Below are 20979 nucleotides of genomic sequence, written 5' to 3'. Positions count from 1 at the left end.
CAGTAAGAAATTAAACGTAGGCAAAATAAATAATAAATAAATTTATTGCTTACTAGGAGTTTACTTTTAAGAGGATATTTTCTTTACGTTAAAAAGTTTATTTGAAGATTTCTGTAAATATATATTGTTTTAAATTCTGCCCCAATATTCCGATGTCCACTATGACATGATGCTAATTAAATTATAAGGTGTTATCTTATTTATAGGGCCCAAGTGTTTTGTTGACGCGGTGACGTTAGCGGTCATGTGACCTGCTGCAACCAACGAGGAGTCCAGGGCGTGGTCTGCCTCGATCAGTTTAGCACAATGAAAGATCCCCGTTACTTTGAAGCGAAAGATGATCTCCCTTCTCACTTTACATTATGATTTTGTAGCGCTTCGTCCTGGGAGCTGATATTTGTTTCCGTTGCAGTTTCTGTCGGTGGAAATAACAGCAGGCCTCCTCTGAGCACCCATCATAATGCATCCGATGCCTGTGTGCTCGGATACCCGCGGAGACATATTTGACTGTATACAGAGAGGCAATATTGAACTGTGTATACAGTTCGTTCAGAATGACCGATCAGTTCTCAAGGTAAAAGGTAAGGTGGAATAAGATGCAATTTAAATCTTGATCTGGTGCAGTATTGCTCTTTTAATTACAACATATTTGTGAAACTACAGGCCACCACTTCCTACTGTGTCAGTATGCTATAGTTTTTAGCCTTACACTGTGATGGTATTTCCTGATTTGCTCAGTATAAAGCCAGAAAACTGCTGATGAACACTGTTTTCCAAGAGCACAAACTTGTTATTCCTATGTCGTATGTCTGTAATTCACATTTTGTATATTGAATGTATAAGTTATAATGTGTACATTTCGTGAAAAGCATTGTAGCCTACAATCTTGCTATTTTCAAAGGACCACATTAAACTTTATTGTGCTCCAGTGTCTCCTGCTGTGATTTTGTCACATTTCCAAGGGGAAAGCTAACCCTGCTGCAGCTCGTCTGTGAGATGGTCTGGCTCAGATGTAGATGGACAGATCCTGTGACAACACAGCGCAAAGTCGCATTGTGGCAAAGGCAACTCTATCCCTGGACTCCAGAGGGCTTCAACGATCGACCTGACAGGCCGTGCATTTATGTCAGGCCTATATTGTTGGATCTGACCGTAATGTGCATGTGGTTGTCTTCATCCAGGCTGGGGTGGTTTCACCCCGCTCCACTACGCGGCCCTCCATGGTACTCGCGCCCTGGTTGACCTTTTCCTTAGTTTTGGAGCTGACCCCAACCTGACATGTGATGCAGGACAGACAGCCTTTCATTTTGCCTGCAGGTGAGCAGTAGCTGCATATTTAGGTCTCTGGTGTTAAACAAATATGCCTGGATTCTCAATGGGACAATGTTATGGTGTGAGCATCATGCATTTTGTTCTGTACTGGATCCAGTGTAATAACAGTTTGTGCTTTTGACTCCCATCAGGCAAGGGAACATCTATATCATACACCAAATGATGCAGTATGGAGCTGATTTGCGTCTCATTGACCGGCAGCGAAAAACGTCACTGCATCATGCAGTCACGGGGGGCAGCATGTGAGTAGATGAAACGACACATTACAAACCTTGATGTTTTTAGTCTTGTATTTGTTTGGCTAATCAGTCACACATAAATATGTAAAAATGCATGCACTTACTGTTATATTATCTTTCCCAGTGTTGCAGTGCACTATTTGTGGGAGACAGGGATGTTCCGGTTTTCAGACACAGACATGTACCAGGTGACACCCCTTCACTTGGCTGCATCCACAGGCAACACAGAGGTGGTGCGGTATCTGCTCAGAGACCAGGTATGATATGATGGCCCTTACTCTCTCACTCACTCACATGCTCCAGTTTGCCAAGAGTATGATACAGATACATATGATACGTATGATAAATATAGAGGAGGATTTGATAGGGTACCTATTGCTGTCGCACCCACTGAGAATCAACATGCAATTATGTACTATGACTTTACTCAACTTTTAACTGCTTTTAGCTCATTGTTTTAGTTCTCAGATGAGCTCGTGGCACGTTCAGTCTGTGAGAGAAGAAAGGTCACCCCGCTCGGGCACGGCCCCCGTGGAGTCTGACGCCGATGGCTCGCCAAATGGGTTTATTTCTGTGTCTATGATCAACTTGTTGGACTTTAACTTTATATTACACTTGATACTAAAAAGCTGGCTTACTAACTGTTTGCTATCTGACTCATGGTGAGATACCACAGGATTCTCACTAACCAGGAACTCATAACGAACACCCACAGAACATAAAAGAGATTGAAGTTTCTTCAGTTTATTTGCATCACACAGAGTACAAGCAAACCGAGTTGTCCCGATTCAACTCTCCACAACAAAGAAATGTACCTTACTTTATAACCTCGTCCCCGTATTCATGATCGCCCCCTCCTCTTACTCATCAGCTCTCAACTTTCCTCTAAACAGTCATTTTGTTCATCATGCATACAGTAGGGATTCATAACGGTTTTCAGATCCAATTCCCTGGGGGCGTTTTGAACATCTGGGCACATGAGATGTACTGTTGGTCTACTAATAAATCAATAGCAGGAGAGACACCTGTCAGAGGATCCTACTGGTCCCTGTTCATCGTCAGACTAACTCTCAACAGGAATGCAGTTAAATGACCAGTGTCTAAGCATCTACTATGTATGGGCCTATGTGCTGTTTGGATTTAGCTTCGATCTGTCCCAGGCTTTGTCTCAGTCCCCCCCCACTGTCTTCCTTAATGATTCTGCCAAACTTCTGGCTTCGACAACACAGTCATATGTGTGTCACAGTGACCAGAGATACGCCAGGCATACTGATCCAGCCGCCTATACACAAAGGGTTTCCTGGGGACATTGTATGGGTGACATTGCTGCTGGTCTCAACTAGACCATTCCTAATTTTAGGAACGTGAAATACATGAAACACGTGACTATTCATAGCTCTGTGAATATATGACTATGCAGATGCATGAACTGAGTTTGATCCAAAAGAGTATAAATGTAAGATTATAAAGATAACTGAGCAAACGTATAAGATAAACTCAAAGCAAGGAATATAGTTGTAAACATATACATTTTACAGATAGATGAACAAACGTATGAGATAAACTCAAAGCAAGGAATATAGTTGTAAACATATACATTTTACAGATAGATGAACAAACGTATGAGATAAACTTTGAAGCAAGTAATATAGTTGTAAACGCATACATTTTTCCTCCCTCATTTCCCCCCTTGAGTGACTCGAGTCACTCATTAAAGAAAAATGTTCAGACCTCGTGATGATCTTCAGGTCCATGTACTATGCGTACAGTAGAGAACCACTCATGCGTGGATGGAACTCACTGTGGCTGGATGCATGAGCTTCTGTCCATGAGGTTGGTTATACACTCCCATATATCGGAACACTCACACCAGCTAACTTAATCACATTTAGGTTCTAATACAGTAGTCTAAAAAAAATAATAATCTGACTACTTGTCAATAACTACCTGTCACTTAGGGTGACTTACCAAACTCTGTAAAATATACAGTTTTTTCCTTTCCTAGGCAGGTATACTTTCTCTCTCTCGTTGTAGTTCTTCTCACTCCTAATGATGGTTCTAACCTCTCCTAAGTTCTATGGCTACCCCTACTCGTGGCTGAGGTTCCGTCTCTAATTTCCAGGAATGTCATTCGGAGTCCATCTCGTTGCATGGTGTTCGCAGATTTCCTTCATCTCGGCTGCAGTTGCAAATGGCATGTAGATTGAAGGACGCACCATTTGGTCGCAGCAACGGTAGAAGGTGCATACATCTGCGTGCTTGTGGGCAAGAATTTGTAGTCTTCGCAGTCTGGCTGGGGGATGGGTGGTCCAAATTGGGAGAGGTCCTACATACGACATGCTCACAGTGGTAAACTGAGTTGTCCGGAATCAACTGACAAACAAAAGACATGCTCCTTATTTTATACCCTTGTATCATTTTTATTATCGACCCCCCTCTTTTCACCCACCCACTCCCAATGTTCTTCTGGACAGTCATCTCGTTCATGGTGTCATACATCTAGGATTAACGGTCCCCCCTCAGCCCTGGAAAATTGGGGGCTTTTTAGACATCTGGTCACATGAGATATTTAATTTCTCTGCTAATACAGCCTTATTCGGCTGTACCCCTGGTGTCTGGGCCTAACGTCCTCTATTCTTCTTAACTAGAAACTTGGCTATGAAGTCATATCGTACATATCTTCAAGTTCAATCAAGTCCTTAGAATCTTGTTAGGGTGACATTTTCTGACATCACAGTTTCTTATCTTTTATATTAACCAATCTTTACGACATTGTCATGAGGACCTAACTGTACATCTATACTTTATCAATTTACTTCTACCACATGTTACCTTATCATTTGACTCTATCAACCCTTAGTGCATGAGCGTATTTCTAATTAAGTTACCTTGAACTCCCATTTGCCCCCCGGCTTTGTGCCATTCAACACTCTAAGTTTTTTACGACCCATTGTGCCAGAGTCTCTAAGGTCAGACTGACCCAACAGGGTATGCACAAAGGCCAATTTGTTCTCTTTGGACCTCTTTGGTGGCAGCACTGGAGAAGTCCGCAATTGAACTGTCATGTGATTATGAGATTACTTGTTCTCTCCTAGCTATATGAACTGTCCATTGTATACATGAACTATTACTAACCCCAAAACACTATGTTTGCAGGATTACACTGATACATGAACTAGGAATATTTGTTTGCAAGATTATGATATATAAGGAAAGAATATGAACTTGACTCTTTAAGCATTGACTATAATGGCACAGGCATACATTTTTCTCCCACGCCGTCTTATTTACAATATGGCCAAGTGTCACTGTCATCAACCACTCATATAGAACTGTAGACAAATAAGCTCAGTACATAACCTAGTACAACATTTTCAAATAAAAAAAATGCATTCATACTTGGGAATGGGACAAAGATCAGTTTAACCTTAAGATGCATTTGTGAAACTGGAACCAGTGCCGATATATTTTTAGCAGCTGTGCAGCTCAACCCTCTGTTTGGGTTTCAGAGATGTGCTGTGGACGCAGTCGACCAGCAGGGAGCGACCGCGCTTCATGTTGCAGCAGAGAGGGGTGGAGTGGAGGTGTGCTGGACACTGCTGCAGAGAACAGGGTGCAGGGTGCTCTATCAGAAGAACCACAGTGGCCTCACACCACTGGACCTCAGCAAACAGGGGAAAACATTTAGGTGAATCTGCTGTCTCTAGAATTATCTGGAAAAACACTGACTAGCAGACCACTGGATGGGATAGAAACACCCCTCAGTACCTTCAGATATCCAGAAGGTTTGCATTTCCAGATGACTTCTTCCTCTTGGGATCCTGATGCTGATTAATACATTGCTATACTGTGTGTTTTTCTCTAGACATCAGCAACTCACCAAGCTACTGAGTCGGTACATTAATGAGCCACTACACCACAAGCCCAGGGAGTCTCATGGTGAATATTCCTCTGTAGTTTTGATCAATCGTTTAGCGCTGAAAACAAGGATGATGATTATAATCATGAGAATGGGGATGATAATAATGGCACTGTAACAAGTGCTGTGTGTGTGTGTGTGTTTATGTGTTGAGTTTTTCACACATCTTTGTATGTTTATATCATGTGTCTTTTCTCACCAGTTTTGTATTACTGGACACTGCTTTTTCCAACCCTGAGTGGCGCTGTCATCCTGCTGATAGCAGCCATGTTGGGAGGCTATGGGGGGCTAACCTGTGCTTTGCTCTTCCCCTGGCTGGCCAGAAGCATTTTCACACAGTACCACCGCATGACCACATACCAAAGGTTTGACCTTTTTTTTTTACATGTGAAATGTTTATCAGTAAGTCAACTCATCTCACTGCTTGTTTTACCTCTTTGTTAAGATAGTGTCTGTCTTCCTTCCAGGTTACCCAACCCAATCTACTTGGGAACCCTCCTAGCTGGCTTGTTCCATTCCCTGCTCTGCTTCTATGGAAAGATGATGCCTAATATCCTTAACAAATGTAGCACACATTAAGTCCCATGCCCAGGCATATTACTGTATAATCTGGCTTTTTTTTGCCCTGCTAGCAGTATGGACATAAGGATGTCAATGTTGGTTCGTCTGTCTGCCCGTCCAACACTTTGGTTCGGAGAGGGATATCTTAACCAAAGGCCGGATTGCTTTAATATTTGGTCCTTAATTATAATGGTCTTCATAGGATGATATCTAACTATTATGGTTCCAACATCAGGTCAAGCAACGTTGTGACCAACAAGTGAAAGTTGGGGTTTTCATGTAATTATCTGTGAATAGTCCCCAGAGGTAGAACCCCAGTGTTTTTCATTATCCTTTGACCGTTCCTCTTGTGCCATCATCGAGTCACATTTTTCACTTGTACCCAATTAATATTTAAAGTCCATTATGCAGCGACCTATCCATGCTCCCCAAGTTGAACATTTGTAATTTGGATACTCCACAAGCTTTCCTGAAAACATTTTTCAACATGGCCAGTGCTCTCATAGTTCTTTTGCTCGCCCAAATATACACAGTAAGGCAAATGTGTTCTAGGAATTGAAATGACAATGGTTCATCCTTAACCTTTTGAATGTGTGTGGTCAAACAGTGCTCTGGTCCATGTGTCAATGGTCCACTTCTCCTTAGTCCTCGTTTTGTTCAGCAAGGTTATGACTCAGGACCCTGGGACACTGGACCGAGCAGATGTAGATCCTCGGTTCTCCTGTATCGCTGACCTGGTGGAGGACAACCAGAGCCCTCACAGGTTCTGTCCATACTGTGAGGTAAGCCGTTCATACGGGTCAGAGAGCATACCCCCATATCTACCTATATATCTAGTTATCAGTTTCGGTCTTGATCTAAATGTACACACAGCCCTTCTCCTCTTGGTGTGTTCCTTCAAAAAGCAATGAATCAATGCTGTGACAATTTAATGTGATGAAATATGTATGTCAATTAAGTCATAGCCAGGTGATTTTCATCAATTAGTGAAAGGTCTGCTTTTGAAGACGGTTGCCGGTACATTTAAAGATGCACATTTTTTTTGTTCATGGGCTACATCACATCAACAATACGTTGCTCTCCTCCCACCATGTCTTTGCTTTCCCCATAGTTGTTTCCACCTGACTACACTAAACACTGCAAGCTGTGTGAGGTGTGCATCAAAGACTATGACCACCACTGCCTTTTCCTCAACCGGTGCGTCGGCCGCGGTAACCACCGCGTCTTCCTCTTCTTCATCCTCTCCATGTTGATTGCCCACCTGCTTTTTGTTGCCACAGCAACAAGTTACCTGTACGGCAAGATGCCTGCGGCCAATCACGGCTTGTCATCGTGGCTGACATTGTTAGGGGAGGAGTTCTGGGTTGTGGTATTGGTGTCAATGAATGGACTGACAGTGTTTTGGGAGGTGTGGCTACTGATTGAGCAGTTTGAGTCTGTGGCCACGGGAACGACCACCTACTTCAGACAGTGTGAAAGCTCAGCACAGCAGAGGTCACTACGGCAGCGCTGGGTTATAGTGCTGTCGTTTCTGCTGGAGGGTCACAGACGGGTGGGAAGAGGACAAAGTAGAGAAGACAAAACTGCCATAGACATTTGAAAATGTCAGTTTTTCTTGCATCCAGCTGTTTGTGTCATCGCTCACTTACTTCACCGTTTACAGAGTCTCTAATGCCATATAACATGTTGTACTTGAATGTACAATTTGGTTAAATCTCAATATTCTATTTTAATATACAGTAGGCTACAGAATAGATTAGTCAGCAGATTTGTGTCTAGCAGGATAAGAGTTTCGATGTTCACCTAGTTTTTAGAAGCGTCACAGAATACTTTTAAGGTATCAGTGTTCACATTAACTTGTTGGTTTGCATTCTGTGTTGTGAAGTACTTGATTCCAAAACTGTGTTTTAGCAGAGAACACCTGTGAATTAATGCTCACATTTACACCTGTTTTCACATTCTACATCAGCTTAATTTTACATTTCATTGTTATATTTATTTTGAAGAAAAGTGTGTCATAGTGTAAAAAACATTTTTCAAAGTTGTGAAGATTTGTGTAGGCTACTCATAACATTAGCAAGTCCTGTGATTAGTGATAATGGTTACTAGCAAGTGCACTGAAATACTTTGTTCCTGACATAATGTCATTACCTCTCTGACCTGCTCCCAGTCATTTGAGCCATGACACTTCCTCTGCTCTCACTAATGAGACATGCTCTTTTCATGCCTTCAATTAAACACACTCATTTCCTTTGTTTCCCTTGAGGCAATATTTCTAGATTATAGATGATGTTCCCCACATCCCTCAGAGGCTGGTGTGTCTGGACTATGTGAGAGGCTACGTCATGTGATATTATTTAGTGTCTACTGCCTGTCATGCATATGGAGAGGTTAAGATGAGCGCATGTAAGCCTGTGACTGCTGTTACTGTATTGTTCTGTCCCTGGATCAGTGTTATTGTATGTAATACCCCAATATATTTTATATGTACTAATGTATTTTACCTGTGGTTACACAATTTATTTTGGTTTCCAAGATGATACCTCATTTGTGCCATGATGTTTTTATGCTGAATAAAAAACACCACTGAAATTAGTAAAAGTAGAAAGTTTCTCTTTTATCTTTCACAGCGGTGGAAGTACTGAAATACTTTACTTAAGTAAAAGTAGAAATATCATAGTCTAACAATTATCCAAGTTAAAGTCCCAAATTCAAAAAGTTAACTTAGGTAAAAGTACAGAAGTATAATCAGCAAAATGTGTTTAAAGTATCAAAAGTAAAAGTACTCATTATGCAGAATCAACCCTTTTTCCTTTTGTATTATTGTATAATGTTGTATTATTTTGTTTTCATCATAATTAATACACAGAATAGCATTTACATGTTGTAGTTGGTCAATGTGGAACTGATTTCAGATACTTTGTATACAGTAGTACTGCATGATTTCATATTATATGCTTTTATGGTAAAAGTAACTTTAAGTGTCAAACATAGTGGAGTAAAAAGTACAATCTTTATCTCTGAAATGTAGAGGTATAAAGTAGCAAAATGTAAATACTCCAGTATGCCAAAACTGTACTTAAGTATAGTACTTGAGTAAATGTGCTTACGTTCCACCACTGAATGTGTAGCAAGAGAGAAACACGTTGATAAGGTTTTTTGTCACAGCTTGTTACCGTCCCTCTTGATTTACATTCTCAAATCACGAACAGCCAGAGCATTCATTTTTACCCTCATGTGAGTGGGGAAAATGTACAGTAACACCATACAATGGCTCATACTATTTTTTACACAGAAGTCAGCCGTTTTCACTTCTCCATCAAGGCAGCTCACTTCCTTAGTGAGAGACAGACTGAAAAATGTAGAGAAGGAGGACGGCAGGAGATCATCGGATATGTTCTATTTCTCTGTAAAACAGTACCTATCACAGCAGCTGCTTGGGACTGTGATGCTTTCTTGTGTAGCACAGAGAGTCTGGCTCCAGACTGAGAGTCGTCTGGTCTGCACATCCAAGATGACATGGCAAGTAATACTCGCATGACTGTCTTTATTTCCTTCCTTCTATCAGAGTCTGTTCACATCAGCATTCTTCAAGCGCACGTCATTGGTGTGTTACTGATGGCAGCAATAGTAGTCCCTTCTCTTTGGGTATGTGAATGTCATTTGATTTGTTTCTTAGCGATTATCAATTCAGCAGAGAAGATTTCAGTATTGCCATTGTTTAGAGCCTGTGTGTGTGTGTGTGTGTGTGTGTGTGTGTGTGTGTGTGTGTGTGTGTGTGTGTGTGTGTGTGTGTGTGTGTGTTTTGTGGCTCTAGAAATGGCCCCAGTGGAGAGGGACACACTGTGCAGACGGGTCCACTGCCTTGAAAGTTGAAACCATCCAGGACTCCTCTGTGACAGTCTCAGTGACAAACCAAAGAATTGACAGGTAAAGCTCTCTTTTAGTTTGTTTTACAACAACAATCATTGTATCGAGCAAGGTGATGATTTATGTTGTTTAAGATCCAACTTTCTGGTTATCTGAGATCTTATATAAAGTTAAGCTCTAATTTTCAGATATTTGTCTGTCAGGTTATGAGCTGATATTTTGAAAGTGTTAGGAATTACATTCCCAAAGTAATGGTATCAGGAATGCACTGCTACTACTTTATAAAGCCTTTATTTAGCGATATAGTGGGGAACATTTGTCATTGATTGTTATGTTTGAGCTGAGCAGGTTATTATTTCTTATGAAAAAGCTCAGTCAGCAGTGTCCCCGTACTGCATTGTAGTGTAATCCAGCCTCTTGAACTGCAGCATTAATCTTCTTTATCACATCCTCTACAAATCAACCAGGCTGAATAGAAACAAGAACATCACACCCATGAGTATTTTGGTTTTCATCATGCACATTTTGAGTGACTGAGTAGTGTGACATTTCCTTTCAGACTATAAGTCTTAGCCTGTAAGAGTTGTGATATTAAATATGAGTGGAGTTTTGTCAGTTTTAAACACATCTACCCAAATGTATAATACATCCAGTACAGACAATAGAATAACTTAGCCACTTGCTCTGCATCAAACATTTGATGGTTCAAATGATGTCAGTTAAACCAAACGTATTGATCTGAGGTTGTACTTCATGTACAGATGAGGCCATAATCAAATCTCCATGAGCAAACAGCCAGAGGGATTGTGAAGACTGTGGAGCAATTGCGGGAGCCAATGTAAAGAAATGGGTGACAAGACAGAGGACACACAGCCAGACATATTTATAGACGGTGAGAAATTGATACTGAGAGTGTGCAGCAGACGGCAGAGAGGCAGATAGCAAAGGAGAGAGAGAGAGAGAGAGAGTGGGCAGGGCTCTAGGTACAGTATGTGAGAACAACAGTACGCCGGGCCGTTGGGACAGACAGGGGGGAGTGAGACGAAAGAAAGGAGGGGGAGGACAACCAGAGTGTGTGGTTAAGTGCTTGTAAGTGTGTGTGTGTGTGTGTGTGTGTGTGTGTGTGTGTGCGTGCGTGCGTGCGTGCGTGCGTGCGTGCGTGCGTGCGTGCGTGCGTGCGTGTGTGTGTGTGTGAAATCAGACGGAGACAGTGTCCAAGTGCAAGACAGTGAGCCAGAGAGAGAGATGCTCGGAGAGGATGAGGAGTATCAGGGCGAGGCAGCAGCGAGAGGCACTGTGTGTCCGTGTGTGTGTGTGAGGAATAGTGTGTGAACAGAGGGATGCAGTCATGTCTCTGTGAGAGGGAGCAGCACAGCAACGGTAACCATGCTGAGCCCCAAGATAAAACAGGCACGCCGGGGTAAGCACAGTCCCACCTCCTCTTTCTCCATCCCTCCATCTCTTTTCTTTCCTTCCTTCCTTCTTTCTGTTTCTCTGCAGTCCATCTCTTTCTCCTCCTCGGTGTCTCCGCAGAGCTCCATTTGTCCTGCTGTCTTTGTAATAATGTGACATCAATATCGGTGCCAGTGCTTTCATTGACAATGACATCAAAAAGGTGGAACATTGCCATATTAGTAGCACCGGTGTCATTCTGCATCCCAGTGACCATTGTTGTCAGCGATGACCTGAGTTTTCTTGCATGATCCGAAGTGTTGAGGCTTTATATTCCATGTCCAGAGTTAACCAGCTCTACTACAGAGTGATGTCATCCCTTGTGTCTCTTCATTATACCGTGCTTATTCCTAAAAGATTTGAACCTGGTGGGGGGGACAGTGGGTTGTAGTAAACATGGCTTCTGGAAGGATGATCCTCCCTCCAACAATGGTCTGCATCCTGACATTTTCACACCTGAACACATGAATACATCTCTATTTGTTCAGGGTTTATTGGACTAGTTTTTAGTTGGCATGGTTTTGACAGGTGACTCTAGATCAGAGGTGATGAAAGGAATGCAGAGTTCGCCACTTGTGTAAATCACAACAGCTGACTCTCAAACATAGTTCTTCTAACGCCGGGTAAAACCCACTGGTGACCGCTGAAGTCGGGACGCCAAATATACATGCCTATCACATGACTGTGTGAAGATGAATAGGGAAGCTCTAAATCACAGGAACAACTCCTGGCACTGAGATTATCATGATGCAGAGTATAGCTGTGCTCTTCATAGCAGGTGGTTGCTATAGACAACTTGTCTTAAGTAAATTGACTGGTACTGGTTTTTAGAGAGGAGTATCCACACGATTGCCTGACTCTGACAGGAAGGTATTCCTAATCTCCTTGAATTTATTTCACATCTTTGTACGAAAATGCACAAAACAGAGCAATGTAGCGAGCAGCAGCTTTAAAAATCCTTAATTTGTTGTGTGTGTTGAGGCGGGGTTGTGGCGTTATTTCTCCCTTGGCAGCCGTCTTATTTGAGACCAGCAGTAAAAATAAGACCATAAAAGATGTTGGGAAGGACAAATGCCTCTTCTTTCTCCTTCATGAACACAGTTGGAGTGCAGTGGCCACTTCACTTCGCTTGCCACGTATTGTCCGCTTGCCATCTCTCATTTGCTGTAATGGTGTTCTCCTTTGATTAGATTTCCAGCTCTGCTATCCTCTGACCCTTTTATGCAGCATCATACAGGAACACAGAGCTGGATCTGCACTCAGAAGCTGAGATATCATGAATCCTAGAGCAGTTAAGTTGTGTAGAGTCTTACGGGAAGTTATTGGTAAAACTCTGAGCTATGGTTGAGGCTTCTCTCATTATCTGTGTGGCTGAATATCATGTCAATTTGAGGATATTTGAATAAATGATGACGTGCTTAAAATCAAGAAATGGTGCAAAAATACCACAAAGATTATGTTCTCATTCATATGTAGGTTAAAAATACAATTTATGTGTGAACATTTAATTTGTTGATAATCAAATAAATTATTTATTTGTTTAATGAGATTAATCATTCCAATAGTAGTTGAATAATCTATTTACTGGTAGTTGCAGGATGGACTATCCAAAAAGGATTAGCTGTGGTGGTGGAATGGTATATTTATTCAAGTACTGTACTTAGGTACACAATAAGGTACTTATTATTTCCATCTTATGCTGCTTTACTCGTTCCACATCAGTACATTTCAGAGGTATACAAAATGTATAATGAGCTTAAAATGCATTCTCAACAGTAAATAAAGTAGTTTAAATTTGCTCCACTGCATCAAACATAACAGCAAAATGCTACAGTAATACATTGTTAATAATTAATGTGATTATAATATAATGTAACACTGACTGGGACCATTTTCGTAATGGGTACTTAATGAGTACTTTCCCTATTGATTCCTAAGTGGTGGAAAGTAACTAAGTACATTTACTCAGGTACTTTTTTAGGCGCTGTTCTTGTACTTAACTTGAGTGTTTAATTTGATACTTCTACTAAGCAATTCAACGGGAAATGTGCCTTTTTACATATATTTATAGTTACCTTTACAAGTTTCTTTACAGATTAAGATTTTACACACAAAGTGTAAGATCAGTTTTATAAAAGATTATGCACTGTTATAGATTAACATACCCAAAAGTATAGAAAAAAGTTGCTGAGCAACAAATTGATACATCAGTATAGATAACTCAATAATATATTGTACATCAGTGAAACACTCACCATTTCTTTAAGGACATTTGCAAATAATAATTAGGTACTTTTACTTATCTAAAGTACTGAATGCATACTTATTACGTGTAATGGGGTATTTTCACTATGTGCTATTGTAAGGGTAGTGAGTAAAGGATATGAATGCTCCATCACTGATTATCACTATTGAACCCATGTATTATTTTATTAAATACAAATTGATGCACTTTGAGTAACAGTTTATTTCCTGAAAAGATAACAGTTTCATCCTTGTACATGACTTCTTTGCTGACAGTAGATGAAAGCATCAATTCCTCTGTTAGATTTCCTGCCTCTTCTTTAAGGATGTTAAAAACACGGCCACGTCTGCTGTATTTATAGATCCTGCTCTGCCTGCTCCTGCTGTCAGCATACAGTTTTGTTAATGACTGCTTCACGTGGTCTCTAGTCTTCTCCCTTTCCAGCAATCATGACTCTGCAAATGAAGGACATCCAAAAAGGGAAGAAATAAAATGAGGGACGCAGTCAGAGAGCTGATAAGCAAGAGAGAGAGATTTCAGTCCAGGCCCTTGCAGATACCCTCTCTGCTGTCCTCAGCAGAAAGCAAGAGGCAATTAACAGGAAAAAAGACGCCATTGATTTCTCTCTCTCTCTGCCTTCTGTTTATCTCTCTCCCTCTTTCTCTCCCCGTGACTCCCCAGGGATCACTCTCCTGTCGCTGATTTTGCTCTGTACCTTTGACATACCTTCGCTAATATATAATCCATGCTTGTAATCAGTCTGCAGCAGTTAAAGTGCAACCTGATCCAAACCAAAACTCCTCTCAGTGCCACAGTGAAATTGAAAATGATATATACCCTCATTAATATCTGAGACACATAATAAAATGTAATGGAATAGATAGATAAATATCATCTTAAACAGGATGTATTTTCTGTAAAATGGAGGCCATGCCTTGGTTTATTGACTTAGGAGGGAATCTGGATGCATGGTCAAGCCTGTGGGCTTAGCTGCGCCCAAGAGAGACTTCTGTGAATAATGATTTAGGATTGTCTATGGGTGAATTTTTAGAATAATAGCAAAACAAAGACAGAAAATCCCCAAAAACATGAATCCTCTGTCTTTGTGTAATCTCTATTTCTTCATCTCTCTCTGTCTCACTCTCATTCTGGTGCTCTAAATCCCTCTTCCCTCACTTTATCTCTGTGTGTGTCCATGCAGCGCGGTCCAAGAGCATGGTGCTAGGAGAGTTGTCTCGGGTCTCCAGGCCTTGCTCTCCTCTGGATCAGGAGAAGGCACTGAAGGCAGGCTGGCTGAAAAGACAGCGGAGTATCATGAAAAACTGGCAGCTGCGTTGGTTTGTCCTGAGGACCGAAGCTTTGTATTTCTACAAGGACCAGGATGAAACCAAGGCACAGGTGATGCTCACAAAATAACACACAAGACAGTTAACTTCTGTCACCTGTTGCCCCCAGGAGGCTGCCCTGCTGTTTTGATTCATTCGGATTCAAGGCCTGATACATATTAAAGCTTCATGAATTTTTCTGATTAGGATTTTCCCCAGGTCCAGTCGCTCCATTGTGTGTTCTCCAACTCTGAAAATAGCTTACTGATTCTTTAAAATTAGGCGACAAAATACATTTTGCTGCCCTCAAGTAAAATGAAACCCTTTTCTGCATTTATGTGACCAAGGTTTTTAAAGCTACACGCTCTTATCTTTATAATTTGTATGTAAAATTAAAGCTGGATAAATAACCAATCATCTTTCACACAAAAATCATCTCTCTAAGACGTCTCAACACTCTCCAGTCGTAGTTTGTTGTTATTGCCCTGACACACACACACACACTGATAATGTGGTAACTAGCTGCCCTGTGGTTCTGCTTTAAGCACTTAGTAGCTGACCTTAGACCCTCTCCATGGTGAAGGGATCCAAACTGCACAGAACAGGAAGTGCCAGAGGGATAAATAGATGTTTCCCTGAGTCATCCCTCCCTCCATCATCATTACTGTTGGACAGATGCCCAGAGCTCAGTGTACTCAGAACTCTATAATGTTCAACATGCACTACACGTCCAAGTCCAGAACCACTAATTGATTTCTTGTTTGGCCCTTGAATACCGTTGATACAGGTGTTTTCCTCACGCATGCCACTCTTTTCCCTACAGGGTTGTATTCCTCTTCAGGGCAGTCAGGTCAATGAGCTGCCTGCCAATCAGGACGAGCCTGGTCGTCACCCTTTTGAAATTGTTCCAGGTTAGTTGGCATGGTGACAACTCTGTGTGTAAGGAAGTCTTGTTCAAGTGATGCTGAACCATCTGTTTAGTAAGTGTCAAACAAACAAGATTTGTGTAATTAAAAAAAATCTGATGAAGCACATCTGATATCATTTCCTACCAATACCAAAACTTAAAGTGAGTTTTTAGTGCTCAGAAGATGATTAAACCCAAACTCGTGACACACCACTAGAGCATTACGATGCCAGGTTTGCTGTAAATTACACAAGGTATCTCTCTGTGTTGCTTGAAATTATGATCATACTGTAAATGCAGCAGGTCATATCCTCTGTGTAAACATTGTCGACCCAGAATCAAAGTGATGAATAGGGGTAAAAGAAAAAAGTAAATCAATAGCTACATATGAGTATCAGGCCGTAACACATGCATGAAATATGCAGAACAGCAGAAAGAATGTGATTTCAATGGCCATGTTTCTGAGGGTTAAACAACGTCTTCATTCATCTTTGCTCTTGACAGCGTGGGGTTGGCATGACTATGGTTAAACAGTGGACAGTATGTACAGCAGATAGATCAGAGGGCCTGCTTCAATGAAAGAGAGGAAGAAAGAAAGTTGTACTTTCATAGATTAAGTTAAGAGTTGGAAGATATGAGAGTTTGCATTGTACAACTTTCATGGAACGGCATCGTGGGTCACTCATTCCTCAGTTGTAGCCCTTATTTTCCTCGGGTGGTCCAAGTTCAACATGGGCTATTACTGCAGCAGGTTGACTAGCACCATGACATTTTATCCTGAGGATGAAGTTTCCATCAATGATGGTAGTAAGTATTTATTTTTTCAGCTATTTCGCCCCTCTTGAATACTTTGGAAAGCAGATTAAACTGTCGAACAGTATCGTATATATCTCCCTCTCTGGCTTTCTGTGTTGCTGGGATTAACAAGGTCTTGCAATGATGTTCTGTAACATACATGTTTTCATCATCCCACCCTATTTATCATCCCCCACTTCACAGGCAGCCAGTTTCAATTAATTTTACAATAGGAAGAAAATCAACTTTGCTCATCATGAAAAAAAGACAAGATGCTCATGCTGATAAATTGCCTTCAGGCTTTAGGTCGATGCAAGCCAATTTCCATACAACTGAATGGAGACCAATGTCTGCTTTTAAGTTAAGAAAATCCTATTTCGAAATCAAAAATGGTGAGCAGTTGTACAAACTAAATGCAATTGCAAACTAAATGCAATTTGTAGTAAATGGGGGTGTGGTCTCTTAAAATGTGGTATATTGCCGTGTGTCACTTTGTAGAGAAAGTTTGTTAATGAAATAACTGTGAAAAGACACTGAGGAAAAAGTCCTGGACAAAAAGACAAAGGAGACATGGTGCAGTTGCTGGTGTCCACAGGGAATATACTCTTTCTGGGTCATTTCTCTCACACAACACGCTATGCACCACAGTGCACAACTTCATAAAGAATGCAGGTACTGATATATAGCCGACACAGCCAACCCCACCAAATCCACTTCCAAAGATCACTGTCTTTTGGATTGCATCATAAGAAGGTTTTCATCAGTAAAAAATGAAAGAACATTTTATGACTAGCAGCTTTGATGCTTTTATATCCATCTGTAAGTGAGTAGTGCTTCCACCTCTTCAAAAGCAAGCAATTGCAAAGTCACATGAAGGGAGAGAGCTTCATAGTGTAATCAAAGCTAAACTAAAATCAACTAAAATGTCAAACTAAAATGTCAAACCAGGTGGTATCAAGCTGTGTGCAGCCAGAGGAAGCACAGGCAGGGAGGCAGAGCTGTGTCTTTGTACTTTAGGTGCTGGAGTTAATAAGGTTATTGGAAATACTGATAGTTCTTGTTGGTAGAATTGCCTTCTTTACAAATGATACAGTTTGTGTGATCAGCAAAGTCATTTTAAAAGTGTTAGTCACTGTGTCCTATATCCCTTTCCAGGAGTGGCTGGAGAAAAGGATCGAACAGGCATCAGCCACGAATCATTGCTGCTGATGGCCAACTCTCAGAGTGACATGGAGGAATGGGTCAGAGCCATCCGTAGAGTCATATGGGCTCCTCTTGGAGGAGGTGTGATTCTAAAACATATTTATCCACATATACGCAAATGTTCACATAAAGCACTTTTTACAGCAATTAAGCAAATATATTACTAATTATTTAAAGAGGGGACTTAATAAGGAAACATTCCGTCTATTAATCACTGGTGTTCATTTTCTGTGGGGCTGCAGGTGTCTTTGGGCAGCACCTAGAGGAGACAATGTTGTACGAGGCCCAGTGTGGCCCTCAGCGACTGGTCCCTGTGCTGGTCGAACAGTGCGTGTGTTTCATACGTGAACATGGGCTCCAGGAGGAGGGCCTTTTCAGGGCCCCTGGACAGACCAACCACGTTCGGGAGCTGCAAGATGCCTTTGACCGTGGCGAGAAGCCAGTGTTTGACAGGTGACGCAGTGGGAGGGGGCATTTTCTCGATAGCAGCATGCCAAGCTATAATCTATGCTGGCTAGTACTCTATGTTTCCCTGTCTCTTACAGTACCACGGATGTCCACACAGTGGCATCACTGCTAAAGCTGTACATACGGGAGCTGCCGGAGCCTATAATCCCGTTCTCCAAATACACACAGTTTCTCTCTTGTGCTCAGCTTCTTACCAAGGACAAAGCAATGGTAATCACATGTCTGCTTAACACTTTAGTGGTACATTTACAAACTCTTGTCTCAACAATACACATGTCTTATTTTTCTTTAAGGGTAAAGTGGAGCTAGGCAAACAGGTGAAATCCCTTCCTCAGGTCAACTACAACCTCCTCACATACATCTGCAAGTAAGTCCACACTGTTTTGTCGTCTGCTGTATATCAGTAGTTGTTAAGCCCACTGATGTGACTGTGATGAGTTTTATTGTTGTTGCTGTCCCATTCACTGTTTGATGATTTGTCATACAAGAGGAATAACATTCATTACACCCACATCCTCGTCATCAGGGGAAGTGGCATCACGTTGATTGACTCTGAGTGTGCATAATTGCATGTCTTCTCTGCCTTCTATTCAAATATCTTCAGCTGAACCCACACACCACAGACTCATGACTCAGTCCTCATTTTCTCTAGTTTGAATTTATTAGATAAAAAAGAACTAAGGGTTTCTACCGATTCTAAGCAGAGCAGTCAACACTGTTGATTTTACATAATATGCGGAAATAAGTTCTGATTTTGGTTCTTTCTGCTCAGGTTTCTGGATGAGGTTCAATCTCACTCCAATGAGAATAAAATGAGTGTTCAGAATCTGGCCACTGTGTTTGGACCGAATATCCTTCGGCCCAGAGTAGAGGATCCAGTTACCATGATGGAGGGTTGGTGATAATGTTAACATATGTAGAAATTGCAGCACAATTTGTGGCACAAACTTGCTTTCTAATCAATACAAACAATGCCATGAAACATTTCGATTACACATGTATGTGTGTTTGTCATTATCAACAGGAAGTTCACAGGTGCAGCACCTCATGACTGTGCTGATCAGTGAACACACTAGACTTTATCAACGAGAGGAGACAGAAACTGAGGCCAAGATTCCCCCACAGCAACAACAGAGTCCTCTCCAACGGTGCAAAGTGGAATGGCTCTCACATGAAGACACTGGCCCCCCACCCTCCAAAACCCTTAAAGAGGAACCCCAATCTTCAACCCCTTCTAAAGACAGTAAGCCGACTGCACCAAGCCCCATTACAATGTCGGAGAAGGGTGAGGATGGTCAGATTGAAGGAAAGGGCAAAGGTAAGACAGAAGAAAAAGTTGATGGACAAGCAGATAGCAAAACTGAAGCGAGAGGTGGAAGTGAGGTAGCCGTTAGCCCCAGTAAACAGTCTAAAGCCTTGCCCTGGAGGAGCTCCTTCAAAGGAGGTGCAGCATCTGGGGGGCAAAGGGGGAAAATAGGGGGGTCGGCGGGGGATGTGTCAGCAGCTGGTGGGAGCAACTGGCTGATTAATGGCCTGTCATCCCTCCGAGCTCACAGGCGCACCACCTCATCTGGTGAAAGACTAAAAGACTCTACCATGAAGGATTCAACCCTCTCCCTTAAAGAGACCACTCTTCCACTTAAGGATACACAGAGAGACTCTGATGAAGACTCCTCTCAAACACCCCTGTCTCATAGAGCCCTCCTCCAGTCCCACAGACTGTCTGCCTATGACAATGTTGCCCCTTCCAGTCTAAGCCTGCCTGCTGACACATCCTCTATCTGGACATCCTTTGAGATCTCATTGGCCGAGCCAGAGGGAAGTGATAAGGCAGTAAAATTGGGGCAGGGTCAAGAGAGACCCATAGAGGTGAGGGACAGTACAAGTCCTCTGGATAACAGTGCAAGTGGTACTGAGGAGGATCTCACAGGAACAAATGAAGGTCTCACCAACATGCTGACCGAGCTCAAGCAGGAGCTGAAGAAACAGAGGACAAGCTACGAAACCTCCATTTGCAAGTAAGAATGAGTCACTTGTCACTTCCTTTCAAATAACCAATTAAAATCAGCATGAGTTGTTATTTATAACCTCTTCTTTTCTTTGAGGTTGGAGGAGTCCTGTTCTAAGTACCACTCACAGGTAAACCGCCTTGAGGAGGAGCTGGACCAGGAGAAAAAGAAGTTTCACATGCTGGAGATCCGACTCAGGAACTCGGAGAGGGCAAATCAAGACGCAGAGAACCGAAACATTCTCCTCCAGAAAGAAATGGAGGAGTTCTTCAAAACCCTTGGAGATCTGACCACAGGAGCAACACGGACCAACTAGACGAGACCAACCTGCCTTCATCTGGTCCATTAGAGGAGGAGGAGCTTGATTACTGGGACTACCAGTCAGCTCCAAAGCTTTGAAGACCAAATACCTCTAGTGCAGTACTACTTGCCATCGTGTCCTCTTTAGTACAGCCGTCTTGTGCCTACACTAACCAGTGCCGGTGCCAAACGAGAACTCCTCTGGACCAAGCAATCCTTTTACCATTCCGCAAAATTCCAGACTATTATACATCATTTATCATGTAGCTGATTATTTATGAACTTAGTGAGCAAAAAATACTTACTGATGATAAGAGGTACAGTCTTCCCATACACACCCTGTTCATTTCCCCT

The 20979-nt window shown here is 41.9% G+C and overlaps 2 protein-coding genes across 4 annotated transcripts; both read left to right on the top strand.

The window, feature by feature from the left end:
* Positions 1 to 282: 282 nt before the first annotated feature.
* On the top strand, positions 283 to 8652 carry si:ch211-223a10.1 (uncharacterized). The gene is made up of 10 exons (XM_068723103.1): positions 283 to 581; positions 1182 to 1317; positions 1464 to 1574; positions 1696 to 1828; positions 5081 to 5259; positions 5437 to 5510; positions 5693 to 5855; positions 5958 to 6040; positions 6643 to 6833; positions 7163 to 8652. The coding sequence occupies exons 1-10, from the start codon at positions 461 to 463 to the stop codon at positions 7649 to 7651; spliced, it is 1680 nt and encodes a 559-aa protein (XP_068579204.1). The 5' UTR covers positions 283 to 460; the 3' UTR covers positions 7652 to 8652.
* Positions 8653 to 9424: 772 nt separating this feature from the next.
* arhgap22a (Rho GTPase activating protein 22a) lies at positions 9425 to 20945 on the top strand. 3 transcript variants are annotated; one of them, XM_068723041.1, is made up of 12 exons: positions 9425 to 9573; positions 9869 to 9981; positions 10683 to 10813; positions 14820 to 15016; positions 15767 to 15854; positions 17801 to 17929; positions 18091 to 18301; positions 18394 to 18526; positions 18610 to 18683; positions 19089 to 19210; positions 19341 to 20334; positions 20422 to 20945. In XM_068723041.1, the coding sequence occupies exons 3-12, from the start codon at positions 10768 to 10770 to the stop codon at positions 20639 to 20641; spliced, it is 2214 nt and encodes a 737-aa protein (XP_068579142.1). In that variant the 5' UTR covers positions 9425 to 9573; positions 9869 to 9981; positions 10683 to 10767; the 3' UTR covers positions 20642 to 20945. The 3 variants fall into 3 exon arrangements, with proteins under 3 accessions (XP_068579142.1, XP_068579158.1, XP_068579151.1); XM_068723057.1 differs by lacking the exon at positions 10683 to 10813; XM_068723050.1 differs by lacking the exons at positions 9425 to 9573; positions 9869 to 9981; positions 10683 to 10813 and adding an exon at positions 10842 to 11341.
* Positions 20946 to 20979: the final 34 nt, after the last annotated feature.

This window comes from Cebidichthys violaceus, unplaced genomic scaffold (genome assembly GCF_023349555.1).
Source record: "Cebidichthys violaceus isolate CVI_PGR_0920_01 unplaced genomic scaffold, fCebVio1.0.p SCAF_10, whole genome shotgun sequence".
Classification (NCBI taxonomy): domain Eukaryota; kingdom Metazoa; phylum Chordata; class Actinopteri; order Perciformes; family Stichaeidae; genus Cebidichthys; species Cebidichthys violaceus.
The sequence above is the reverse complement of the archived record's forward strand: the minus strand, read 5'-3'. Positions and strand labels throughout refer to the sequence as shown.